At 35.6% G+C, this 12,988-nt stretch overlaps 1 protein-coding gene across 18 annotated transcripts; it reads left to right on the top strand.

The window, feature by feature from the left end:
- The first annotated feature begins 318 nt into the window (after positions 1-318).
- Positions 319-11,263, top strand: LOC115984196 (putative disease resistance protein RGA3). 18 transcript variants are annotated; one of them, XM_031107144.1, is made up of 19 exons: positions 319-3,977; positions 4,255-4,335; positions 4,519-4,840; positions 5,108-5,195; positions 5,290-5,352; positions 5,447-5,591; positions 6,022-6,085; positions 6,249-6,675; positions 6,813-6,892; positions 6,998-7,309; positions 7,430-7,604; positions 7,727-7,886; positions 8,539-8,871; positions 9,030-9,087; positions 9,233-9,307; positions 9,434-9,551; positions 9,821-9,892; positions 10,044-10,369; positions 10,895-11,263. In XM_031107144.1, the coding sequence occupies exon 1, from the start codon at positions 479-481 to the stop codon at positions 3,914-3,916; it is 3,438 nt and encodes a 1,145-aa protein (XP_030963004.1). In that variant the 5' UTR covers positions 319-478; the 3' UTR covers positions 3,917-3,977; positions 4,255-4,335; positions 4,519-4,840; positions 5,108-5,195; positions 5,290-5,352; positions 5,447-5,591; positions 6,022-6,085; positions 6,249-6,675; positions 6,813-6,892; positions 6,998-7,309; positions 7,430-7,604; positions 7,727-7,886; positions 8,539-8,871; positions 9,030-9,087; positions 9,233-9,307; positions 9,434-9,551; positions 9,821-9,892; positions 10,044-10,369; positions 10,895-11,263. The 18 variants fall into 18 exon arrangements, with proteins under 18 accessions (XP_030963004.1, XP_030963001.1, XP_030963000.1 ...); XM_031107141.1 differs by having other exon boundaries at positions 7,045-7,309; positions 9,220-9,307; XM_031107140.1 differs by having other exon boundaries at positions 7,045-7,309.
- The last annotated feature ends 1,725 nt before the right edge of the window (positions 11,264-12,988 follow it).

Genomic DNA, 12,988 nt, shown 5'->3' on the forward strand with positions numbered 1-12,988 from the left:
TTAAAAGAAAAGAAAACTTTTTTCTAAAATATAATTTTTATTTTAAAAAAAAAAACAAAAACTGGTTAGCTAAAATTACAGAACCATGAGTTTAGTGCAGTTCTCAGGGGCCCAACTTTTGGACATGGTCTTCCATTAGAATGATGATAAGACTGCAAAAATTTTCCAGCTAGTGGACAAAATTTTCCAACTAAGCCTCTGTCCCACTCATTTTCTTTCAGTGCAGAAGGGGCCCAACACTCACATTGTGCTGCATGTGCTCTTGATAGTATTGGTTGCTTTTTCTTTGCATTATTGTACCAAGAAAATGAAAAGAAAACTAAAGACATTCGTCTTCATTAACTCAGTCCTCTTTCACAGCAACATTACATTACTTTCACTCACACTTCATCACTACAAGCCAATCCTCTCTTAGCTTTCCTCTCTCTCTCTCTCTCTCTCTCTCTCTCACAGCATTCCCTTCAGCCACTAAGAAGAAATGGCCGAAGCAATCCTCTTTGGTCTTGCTCAGAAAATGATTGAAAATCTGGGCTCTCAGACTTTCCAAGAGTTTGGATCACTCTGGGGTGTCGAAGGTGAGCTTGAAAAACTCAAGGACACTGTTTCCACAATCCAAGCTGTACTTCAGGATGCAGCGGAGCAGCAAAGTCATAACCATCAAGTCAAGCACTGGCTCGAAAAGCTCAACGATGCAGTTTATGACGCAGATGACCTGTTGAGTGAGTTCTCAACTGAAGCTACAAGGCGAAGCATGGTGAGTAAGAATAAAGTTGCAAAAGAGGTACGCACTTGCTTTTCATGTTCAAACCCACTTGCTTTTCGTTATAAGATGAGTCGTAAAATAAAGGCAATGAGGCAAAAACTAAATGCGGTAGCAGAAAACAGGAAAAACTTTCACCTGAAAGAATTCCATGGAGAGACAAATGTTGTGAGAAGGAAGAGGGATCCAACTCACTCATTTGTACGTGAAGAAAAAGTTATTGGGAGGGAAGATGATAGAAAGGCTATCATAGGCCTATTATTTGACTCTAATGTAGAAGAGAATGTTTCGGTCATTCCCATTGTGGGGATCGGGGGCTTAGGGAAGACAACACTTGCTCAATATGTGTATAATGATGAGAAAGTCCAAAATTATTTTGAGTTAAAAATGTGGGTATGCATTTCCGATGTCTTTGAGTTGAAAATAATTATTGAAAAGATAACAGGTAATGCACCTGGAAATCTGGAAATGGATGAATTGCAAAGGCAACTTCGTCAAAAAATTGATCAAAAAAAATACTTACTAGTATTGGATGATGTATGGAATGAAGACCGTGGAAAATGGCTAAACTTGATAGATATTTTAATGGGTGGTTCAAAAGGAAGTAAGATTATAATAACCACTCGTAGTAGATTGGTTGCAAGGATTACAAACACAGTTTCACCATATATTCTTAAAGGTCTCTCCGAAGATCGGTCATGGTTTTTATTTGAGCAAGTGGCATTTAGTAAAGGGCAAGTGACCAATAATCCTACATTAGTTACAATTGGAAGGGAGATTGTAAAAATATGTCAAGGGGTACCCCTTGCCATAATGTCCATAGGACATGTGTTATATTGTAAGGAAACAGAATCTGAATGGTTACTCGTGAAGAATAATTTACTAGCAAATTTAATTGAAGGAAATGAGATTTTTCCAATTTTAAAGTTGAGTTATGATAATCTCCCATCACATTTAAAGAGTTGTTTTGCTTATTGCTCTTTGTTTCCCAAAGATTATGAGATGGATAAGGAAACAGTGATACAACTATGGATAGCACAAGGGTTTGTCCAATCATCAAACAGAAATCAACAATTAGAGGATGTTGGTGATGAGTATTTCAAGGATTTACTTTGGAGGTCATTCTTTGAGGAAATAAATGAATATGGAGACCTAAAATACAAGATGCATGATTTAATTCATGATCTTGCGGAAGCTGTTGCAGGCGAGGAGTGCAAGCTTGTTAGTTTTGATGGCAAAGATATTAATGAAAAAAATCGTCATGTATCATGTCCATTTTATATTAACCCATCTTTTACGGAAACTTTAAGCTTGTTGGTTAAAGCAATCAAGGTACGTACATTTCTTCTGACATGTAGTCGGAGGTACTCCGGTGCCTTGGAGGAGTCAATGTTGAATACAATTATTTTGAGTTTCAAGAGCTTGTGTGCATTAGATTTACATGCATTGAAGATTACATCAATACCAAATTCTATAGGGAAGTTAATACATCTAAAGTATCTTGATGTTTCTTTTAATAAGGATATTGAAACTCTCCCTGACTCAATTACTACATTGTTGAATTTGCAAGTACTAAAACTTTATGACTGTAAAGGTCTTAAAGAATTACCCAAAAACTTTAGAAACTTGGTTAACCTCAAACATCTTTATAATCATGGTTGTGATAATTTGAGTCATATGCCATGTGGATTAGGGCAAATGACTTCACTTCAAACATTACCAATATTCATTGTGAGCACCTCCTCCGACATTGGTGGATTAGGCGAATTGAAGGACCTAAAAAACCTGCGAGGAACATTAGAGATCTCACATTTGGAAAGGTTGGAAGAAACTAACTCAGAATCCATTGTTGTGAATTTAAGGGAGAAGCAACATCTTGAAAAATTGATATTAAAATGGTATCATCAAGATCAAGTAGGTAATAATGAAGATGTGAAGTTATTAGAAGACCTCCAGCCACACGAAAATCTCAAATATTTGGAAGTGTATCAGTATAAGGGTGTGAAATTTTCAAGTTGGATCTCTTCTCTCATAAATCTTGTTGATTTAAGTATAGAGAGTTGTAAGAGATGCCGATATCTGCCACCATTGTCTCATCTCCCCTCTTTAAAATCTCTAAGCCTTGATACGATGAATGATTTGGAGTACATATCCGATAAAGATATGAGTAAAGAGGTGCCTGCTTCATCCACAACATTATCAACAACGTTCTTCCCATCTCTAAAGTCACTCACAATAATTGCATGTCCTAATTTGAAGGGATGGTGGGGGAGAACAGATCATCAACAAGATCAGTCTCACAACTCACTGCCTTTATTTCCTCTTCTTTCTTCTTTGTGGATTAGTAATTGCCCTGAAATGACTTCCATGCCCCTGTTTCCCAATCTCGAAGAATCTCTATATTTAGAGAATGTCAGTTTGAAGCCTTTGCAAGAGACAATGTCAGTTTCCTCCTCTTCATTATCCTCTTCTTCTCCTCTCTCCAAATTAAATGAGATGCAATTGGATTCTATAGAAGATATAGAGTCTCTTCCGGCTGAGTGGGCACTACATTCTCTCAAACAACTATATATTCAGAATTGCCCTAGACTAACATCTATGTCTGGAGCGGTGCGTAATCTCACCTCCCTCTGTTCGCTATCAATTGTCAATTGCGAGGAGTTCGATCCATTCAGAGACATGCATGATGATGGCATGGAATGGCGATGCCTCATTTGTCTCCGTGATTTACGTTTCGAAGGTATTCCGAAACTGAAGTCTCTCCCTGTGGGTCTTCAATGTATTTCCACCCTAAAAGAGCTCATCATTTCAAACTGTCCAAATTTAATGACTTTGCCGGAACTCACCTCACTTGAATCTCTTTGGATTCAGGGATGCGAGCCTAATCTGACATCACTTCTTGAGATTAGTTGTCTCACTTCTTTACGGTGGCTGGCAATTTCAGACTTTCCCAATTTGATTACTTTCCCCGAATCAATTAGGAATCCAATCTCACTTGAAAGCCTTACCATTTGGAGATGTCCCAATCTCACAACACTACCCGATGATGGTTTTCTCAAGTCTTTACGAAAACTGCATATATGTCCTCAGTTAGCTGAAAAATACAAAAATAAAATCGAAAAGGATTTCCCTAATTTGGAAATCAGAGGGTTATGAGACCACAGCAGCAAACGGCTCTACATCGTCATCGTCAACGGCCACTCCCCTCGTTCACTTGGTACGCATTCTATGCTTTCAAAAGAAACTGAGCTTTTTCTCTATGCTACGTTGATTTCCATATATTTAATTAGAATCTGTCACTTTCTCGAATTCTATTCTTTAAAAACCAGAGACTTTTATTTATTTATTTTGGTATTTTGTTTAGGTTTTCTGGTAATCAAAAATCAGAGATTTTCTTGTTAAATTTTATTGATCTTTCAGCAACCAATTTTATTTACACTGCTCAATTTTTTTTTTTTTTTACTAATAAAAAATTTGTAATGTTTTTGACTCAGAATGAATCAGAATGAAAGGAGGTGTATGTATCTGGGCATATTCAGAACCATATGAAAAAGTGCAACAAGTCAACAGCTAAGGTGATTATCTTATTTTGGGTTCATTCTTTTTTCACTCACGTAAAATGTTCATTCTAGATATGATTCTCATACTAAGAGGGGACCCAAGAGGGAAGATGCATAAATCCACATTTTTTTGTTCATTCTATTGATTTCTATCTTTATATAAGTTATAAAATGACACTTTTATGTTGCGTTCTTTAGGCGAAGTATACTCGGGAAGGCAGTACTCAATTTCAAGCCCTTAACTTCTTTAAAAAAGCTACACTCTCTTGTTGTTTGATGGTCAGGGTAAGCATTGGGAACCCCAATTTCTTTCTTCGGAGCCGTTTCTTTTCCTGTCCCCTGCCCTGGCATGGTGCTTTGCTTCCGGTTCTTCGGAAAAAACAACTGACTTCCACACTTGTCATATATTCCATACATCACACTAAATAGATTGAAGTCTGGCACTTGTTGATATTTTGATAACATCTGGTGGGAGATCATTATTTGACAACCACCATCTAGGAAGCGGTTTTATATTCAGGTATTTATTATTTTGTTTGCTTCAACTCTTTATTATTACTACCTATTTATATCAACAAACAAAATATCCAGATATGGTTTTTTGGGTTCTTACATAATTGCTGGTTTTTGTTCACTGTACAATGATAACTTAGTTTGGATTAAAAAAATCAATTGAATTCTCACATCAAATGCATAGTCCTCTTTTTTGTAAACCAAACTGACATGAAACATGATATTAGAAACTTTGTTTTATGTTTTTTTCTTCACTTTTTTGGAATGATTCCAGGCAGAAATTAGAGGGAAATGGTCCAAGACTGCTTGAATCCTTAATTGAATGTATTTTAGAAGGATGTTCTGGTCCACTATTACTACAGGTCCATTCATCTCCTTTAAATTAAGTTTTCTTTGTAGATAAATTATCCAAATTCCTCTTGTTTTCCTTCAATTAGAAGTATAATTTTTGTGCAGTATGTGGAATATAAAAACAGACCAGAATTTGTGATCTCCAAAGCGAGTCGATACTCCAATTATGTAAGCCTCTAATGAAAAAGTTGTTGGAAAATCTTTTTTTTTTTTTTCCTTTCTTTTATATGCTTATTTTCGTATGTTCTAAAACTTATTTCAGGTAGTTTGGCATGGATAAAGATCACAACTAAGTGTTAACAGAAGGGTTGTTCCATTTCAAGAATGGCTTCATTATGCTCGCAGCTGATTCCTTGGATATTTGACAACTTTTTAATGAAGCTATTGAAAATTTTCAACCTAAACAGGTAATTATTTCAACTCACTATATTTATTTCTTAATTAAAACAAGTAGGCAACGATTCTCAGTTTTTAGCTTTAGTTTTTGTAACTCACTTCACTCTGTAACCATATGAATCATAAAATGAGTAATAAAAATCATGTTCTCTACAATGCAACTATAAATTTTTATTTAGTTTTATCTCAGTAAATTGTTATTTGGGAACTGGGAAGGGAAAAAAAAAATGTTTTTCACTTAGGTAGATGCTTCATAACACCAATATTATTGAGAAAAAAAAAAAAAAAATCTTGAGATCTGGTCAGTTGATCAGACTACTTTCTTACATTCATGCATCTCCTTTCTAAGTTCGCTTTGAATTTATCAAATACTGGCTCTCTTCATTCTTCCCTTTTGTTTCAGGTTTGGTGAACTTATCAGTTATTGAATTCTGTATGCAGGAACTTTGAATTTGGAAACAGACAGTTTTTAGTGAATTTACAGCAACTACAAGAAGATAAATAGGTGCATATCTTACTCCTATCTTTATATATCTTATTACATAGATTAGGTTACATGGTTCACTTGTTTTGAATTTTTGGAAATTTGATTGCAAGATAGTAGAAATAGTATTATTTTCCTATCTTTTCCTTTTCCTTAAGTTAATTCTCAAACTTATTTTTGATAGGTTGAATCAGATGAAGACTGTACCTTGGTGTTAGCAACAAGATTACTGCCTATCTTCAGTTAAAGTTCAATTTCAGGGTGACTGGTTCTTAGACTTTTCAGCCACCCTTTGTGAAACCTAAGCTGATTGCAAACATTTATCTTAGTGTAATTGTTTCAATAACAAAACAAGCTTGTGATGAATTTTTTTTTTTTTTTAATGCTTTTCAAATTGGAACCCTTTTACCAATATACATAACTGTACTTTAAAGCATCCATATGAACTTAATTATAAGAACTATCTTGAGAAATATTTTATAGGGATTAAACATCTAGAATAGGCCAATTATCAAGAAGAATCAGATAATCTGAAGAAATTTCTGTGGAAATCTGATGATGGGATGTATTGCTTGGATAGTTTCAGGATTTGAGAAGCTGATGCAGCTAAGGTACCAGTTAGACTTGTCTATAATCAAATATTATGTTTGATCATTATCAAATTTGAAGAATCCTGAGTTGTGACATGTAAATATATAAGGAATAGGTAATGAACCTTATATACTTCTGTTATGTTTTTCCTATGCAGTTCTTGAGGCTGGAGATGGAGTATTTGAGGTACGTCCTACCTTGGCCGACACTCATCTAGGAGGTGATGATTTCAACAAGGTTGAAACAAGATAAATTAGTAGATCTTTAGCTTATATTCTTTGTTTTCTGATTTATTGTTAGCTGTTACTAAATTACACACTTACATTCTATAATTTTAAATAGGGAATAAACTTTAAGAAAGATGAAGGCATAGATCTTTTGAATGACAGGCAAGCTCTACAACGTCTCATAGAGACTGCTGAGAAAGCGAAGATGGAGCTGTCATCTCTGACTCAAACCAATAATATTAGGTATGTGGCTGTTTCTATGCCTTCTTTCTTTAAGTTGATCTCTCTCTCTTTGCCATAATCACAGAGAAAAACGTTTGCTTTTCCACTTTACCTTTCGTTATCGCCATTCGAATGGCCCAAAACACATTGACACCACGCTGACTAGTGTCAAATTTGAAGAACTATGTTCAGATTTGTTAGACAGGTATGCCTTTTGACAATTGAAATTATTAGACATATGTAATATGACTGTATTTTTTTTTATCTCCATCACTTCAATTTTCTTTCTTTTGATTTTGAACTCTCTTTTTCTCTCATCTGGTAGTCTAATTGCGTGCTTAAGTTCACTGGATTACAACTCATAAGCTTTGAGCACCAGTTGAAACTTCCTTGAGAGATGCAAAGCTTTCCAAAGATATGGATGTAATTCAACTTGTATCCCAGCTGTTTAGGAGCTGAAAAATATGGATGAAGTTTTTGTTCTTGGGGCTGTAGTTCAGGTTTGTCCTTTTCTTGTTATTATCTAATTCAACTTATTATTTTTTTGTTACTTTTATTTCCAGACTCGTGTCTTTTTGCTGGAGAAGTTAATGACATTGTGCTCTTGGATGTCTCACCATAGAAGGACTTGAAACTTTGGGTGGTGTCAACTTCACCAACTTCCAAATCAGAGGTGTTCTCCACCGCAGCAGATGGACAGACCAATGAAGAGATTAATGTCTATCAGGGTGAGAGAGAGTTTGTGAGGGACAACCAGTGCTAGCGCCATGCCAAGTGATGGGGTAAGTATTTGCAAAAACTGTTGTTTTGAAGAGAATTTGGATTTTGCTCAAACTAGATATATCAAGTTTTAGTTCTTAACAGAAGGCATGAATTAGAATCTGGTGGTTGAGGACGTTGTGGCTAGAGATATTATTAGAATGATTTTGAATAAGCCTAAAACCCAACTATCTTAGCTAACTATAATTAATTTATCTATTTGAGAAATAACTAATTATATATCAAGAAAAATTTAGACCACTAGTGGAATATGCTGTTTTCTTATATTATAGTTCTAGAACCATAGCCATCGGCAGTGGCTGCGAATCCACCCTCCCCCCTCCTGTTTATGTTCTAATTAGTGTGTAGAATGAAAAATGCTTTTATGTCTTCATTTTTTTTAACTTCAATGTTTTTTTTCTTATAATTTATATTGTAGCACAAGAAGCTTCTTGTTTTTATATTTATTACCTCTTTCAATGATGTTACCATGTTCTACAAAGAACCTACATCTTTCTTTTCTTTCTGAAATCTCGGCATTTCAAGCATATATGTTTTTCAATTTAAAAAAAATAAAAAAATGGAAACGTTCACTTTTTTTATTAGTACCTGTAAACCTAACCTAATTATATTACTAAACCCCATGTTTGTATGTACAAAATAAAAATGTTGCAGGTGGATAGGATGGTTAAAGAAGCTGAAAATTTTGCAAAAGGAAGACAAGGAAAAGAGGGATGCCATAGACACAAGGAATCTAGCTGACTCAGTTTTGTACCAAACTAGAAGCAACTAAAAGAGCTGGGAGACAATGTTCTTAGCTAGACAAGGAGAATGTAGAGGCTAAAGTGAATGAGGTCATGGATGCCATCTTTGGTGGTTCTACCCAAGCCATTAAAGATGCAATGGCTGTCCTGAATCAAGAAATTATGTAACTGCGGTAGTCAATGTTAATGTGAATTTGAATTGGTTCAGAACCTTAGGAACAAGTACAACGAGTCCATGGCTTAGGTGATTATCTTGATTTGTGTTTCATTCTCTTTTCCCTTTGCATAAAAATTTCATTCTAGATATGATTCACATTTATTTGTTCATTCTAATGATTTCTGCCTTCATATAAACTACAAAATGACGTTTCTTTGTTTGGGTTCTTGATTTTGAATAAACAGGGTAATATCAATAACATTCTGGTGACAACTACCCTCTAGGAAGCTGTTTTATATTCAGGTATTTGTTATTTTGTTAGCTTTAACACTTTATTATTACTACCTATTTTTATCAACAAACAAGAATATCCAGTGTGGTTTTTGGGTTCTTACATTATGTCTGATTTTTGTTCATTGTACAATAATAACTTAGTTTGGACATGCAGAAGCGCTGTGATGGATTTTACTTCAAGCACACTATTTGGATACAAAGATAGGATCAATAAAATGAAAATATAGAGGTAACCAATTGAATTCTCACATCAAATGCATAGTTCTTTTTTTTGTAATATCACTGTATTTGTTTTGTCTCCATCACTTCAGTTTTCTTTCTTTTGATTTTGAACTCTTTTTTTGTCATCTGGTAGTCTACTTGCCTGCTTAAGTTCACTGGATTACAACTGCAATTAACATTCTCATAGGCTTTGAGCACCAGTTGAAACTTCCTTAAGAGATACAAAGCTTTACTTCAAAGATATCGATGAGGTAATTCTACTCACATTGGGATTTCCAATTTGTGCTTATCAACACTATGGTGCTTGAGTTAATCAATTTGCTTCCAAATCAAACAAAAAAGTCAAATAAATATTCCAAAGTCAACAACAAAAAGGGGAAGGTTGGCCTTACTCTGCTCAAATCATAATGTTTTCATATATACATATACCATAAAAATGTTAATTAACTATCCTAATCCTATTTAGTAACTCAAATTGTAATGTTTTTGACTCTTTATCACTTTTGAATTGGAAACACAGAATGAAAGGATGTGTATATATTAGAGGCATATTCAGAACCATATGAACAAGTGCAACAAGTCAACAGCTAAGGTGATTTTCTTGTTTTGGGATCATTCTATTTTTCTTCACATGAAAAAACAAGTAGAGCTCTCTATTTCTAATATTGTCTATTTTAATTGTTATTGGAACTTGCACTTACTGTTGAGGCATCAATACTTATTTTTGTCTCATTTATTTCCAGACTGGTGTTTTTTAGCTGGAGAAGTTATTGACATTGTGCTCTTGGATGTCTCACCGTGGAAGGACTTGAAACTTTGGGTGGTGTAATGACAAAGATTATCCCAAGGAACACAACTTCACCGACTTTCAAATCAGCAGAGGTGTTCTCCAGCACAGCAGATGGACAGATCAGTGAAGAGATTAATGTCTATCAGGGTGAAAGAGAGGTATTTATCTCTCTGAAAAAAGGGTGAGAGAGAGATCATGAGGGACAACAAATCCCTTGGAAGCTTGTGCTTAAGACACCAAAACAGGTGCTAGCACCATCACACCATGGCAAGTGATGAGGTATGTATTTGGAAATACTGTTGTTTTGAAGAGAATTTGGATTTTATTCAAACTAGATATAGCAAGTTTTAGTTCTTAACAGAAGGCATGAATTAGAATCTGGCGGTTGAAAATGCTGTGGCTAGAGATATTATTAGAATGAGTTTGGATAAGCCTGAAACCCAAACTATCTTAGCTAACCATAACTAATTTATTTATTTGATAAATAACTAATATATATATCAAGAAAAATTTAGACCATTGGCAGTGGCCGCAAATTCCCCCCCCCCCCCAAGCCGGTTTATGTTCTAATTTGTATATAGACTGAAAATTGCTTTTATGTCTTCATTTTTGTAACTTAAAATTTTTTTTTTCTTATAATTTATGTTGTAGCACAAGGAGCTTCTGAAATCTCAGCATTTCATGCATCTATGTTTTTAGATTAATAAATATATAAAAATAAATGGAAACGTTCACATTTTATATCAGTAACCTAATTATGTTACTAAAGCCCATATTTGTATGTACAAAATAAAAATGTTGCAGGTGGATAGGATGGTTAAAGAAGCTGAAAATTTTGCAAAAGGAAGACAAGGAAAAGAGGGATGCTGTAGACACAAAGAATCAAGCTGACTCAGTTTTGTACCAAACTAGAAGCAACTAAAAGAGCTGGAAGAAAATGTTCCTAGCTAGACAAGGAGAATGTAGAGGCTAAAAGGTCATGGATGCCATCTCTGGTGGTTCTACCCAAGCCATTAAAGATGCAATGGCTGTCCTGAATCAGGAAATTATGTAACTGTGGTAGTCAATGTTGATGTTTAGCTTTTATCGGATTGACTTCTTTGCATGGACGGCCACTATTGTGTAGCCTTGAATTATGTTATAGTTGAGAGAGAACTCTTTGATATAGAGTTATTTGGGTGTATTGGGGTTTGGGTTTGTGAGAGTGGGTCTACACCACTTTTGTACTCTCCATATTTATTAGTGAAACTTTCTCCTTATTGCCGCCCGTGGATGTAGGCCAAAGGCCGAACCACGTAAATCCTTGGTATTCTCTCTTGTGTGTGGTTGTCTATGTTTTTTTTCTTCGTTCATTATTTATTTGGGAGAACTCTTCTAGTACTCCATTTGGGTCATTTAGATCAACCAGTAAAGCAGCTAATGGCGACGATCTGATCAATGCAGATTTTACTATAGCAAAACAATGCTAATTAAAGTGTAATATCTTATAGGATCCCATTACACCTCGTGTTTCCTATAGTGTACTATTCTATGGCTAAAGTAATGTTTGCAGTGGAACATTATAAATAGGGTAAAGCAGCCCTCCGATTAAAGTTGTTTCTTTATAAAAGATTTGCCTAATAAGATCAAATTATGAAAGAAACTAAAAACTGAAAGCATTGTGAATTGTGATGGCACAAACAAAGCAAATATCAAGTCTTTTGCCACTATTGCCTATGCGCCTGTCACCTTCTCAGTTTTTATGAGCTCAAGATTCCTATCTCAAGCATTAGAATAGAAGGAACGTTGGAGATAATTCATTATGGGTTAAAATATAATCAATTTTTATCTTCATTCTCATTCTTCCATAAACAATTGGTGTTTTCCTCCAATTTTATTATGTTTTTTTTAATTAATGAAATGACAAAAAAAAAAAAAAAAAATTAAACCATATTTCAAAGATAAACTTTTTTTCATTCCTAAAATAGTCTTGATTCTATTTTGATTTTTGATCCCTAAAATATGCATTCCATCACACAGACAAAAAAAACATAACAAAAATAGATAGATGGACACTATAAATTTTCAAGAACAGGAATAGAACCTCTTAACTTTTAAGGGAAAGAATAGAAATATAAATGTAAGGACACGATTTTTACGACCCAAGGATGGCGTTGGGCTCGTGTGTAAAGGGCCCAAACAATATGATTTGTAGAGAGAGGGTTTGGAAAGGCATGCCATTGGGCGCTGGACGGTGGTTTGATCCGGATTTTCATGGAAACCCAGGCGAAGATGAATTTGGCCCAAAGGGCCATACCTTACATGGATGGGGTTTGAAAGGTCCGTCTCCTCGGACTTGGTCCGAGTAGCGTCTCCTCCTCCACCGTGGGTCACAGTCCCCCCCCCCCCTTCCTTTTGGGTCTCCCCCTTTTATATTGGTATTTTCTCCCGTTCCTTAGATACGTGTCAGTTTCTCCTTGTTTGGGGTGGTTACTCGTCTTATCAACCCTCCCGTCGGAGTGGTTGGGGAAGAGCTGGATAGCATGGTGCGAGTATGGGTTTGTCAGGCGATGGGCTCCACATTAAGGTGCTGGCAGCCTTTTCCCCTGCGCTGCTCCTGTGCTGAATCTGTCCTTTTCTTTGGGAGTTTTGCGAGGTGTCGGGCATAGAGTCGTCCTCGGCTACATCCTTGGCCTTCAAGGAGCTTTTATTGTGTGTCTTTGAAGACAGGGCTCCTCGGCCTGGGCTTTGGGCCCTTAATGTGAAGTGGGCCGGGATTCCAATTTTCAGGCCCCACAATAGCCCCTCAAAATCCTACTTCCCGACTTTTTAGTTGGGAATGAGGGTTTTGGTGATGCTGAGCCCACCTCGTGACTTGCTCTCACATCCTTTACTCTATTACTTTTTACGCCTTTCCAT

The sequence above is a fragment of the Quercus lobata genome, chromosome 4, assembly GCF_001633185.2.
Source record: "Quercus lobata isolate SW786 chromosome 4, ValleyOak3.0 Primary Assembly, whole genome shotgun sequence".
NCBI classification, from domain to species: domain Eukaryota; kingdom Viridiplantae; phylum Streptophyta; class Magnoliopsida; order Fagales; family Fagaceae; genus Quercus; species Quercus lobata.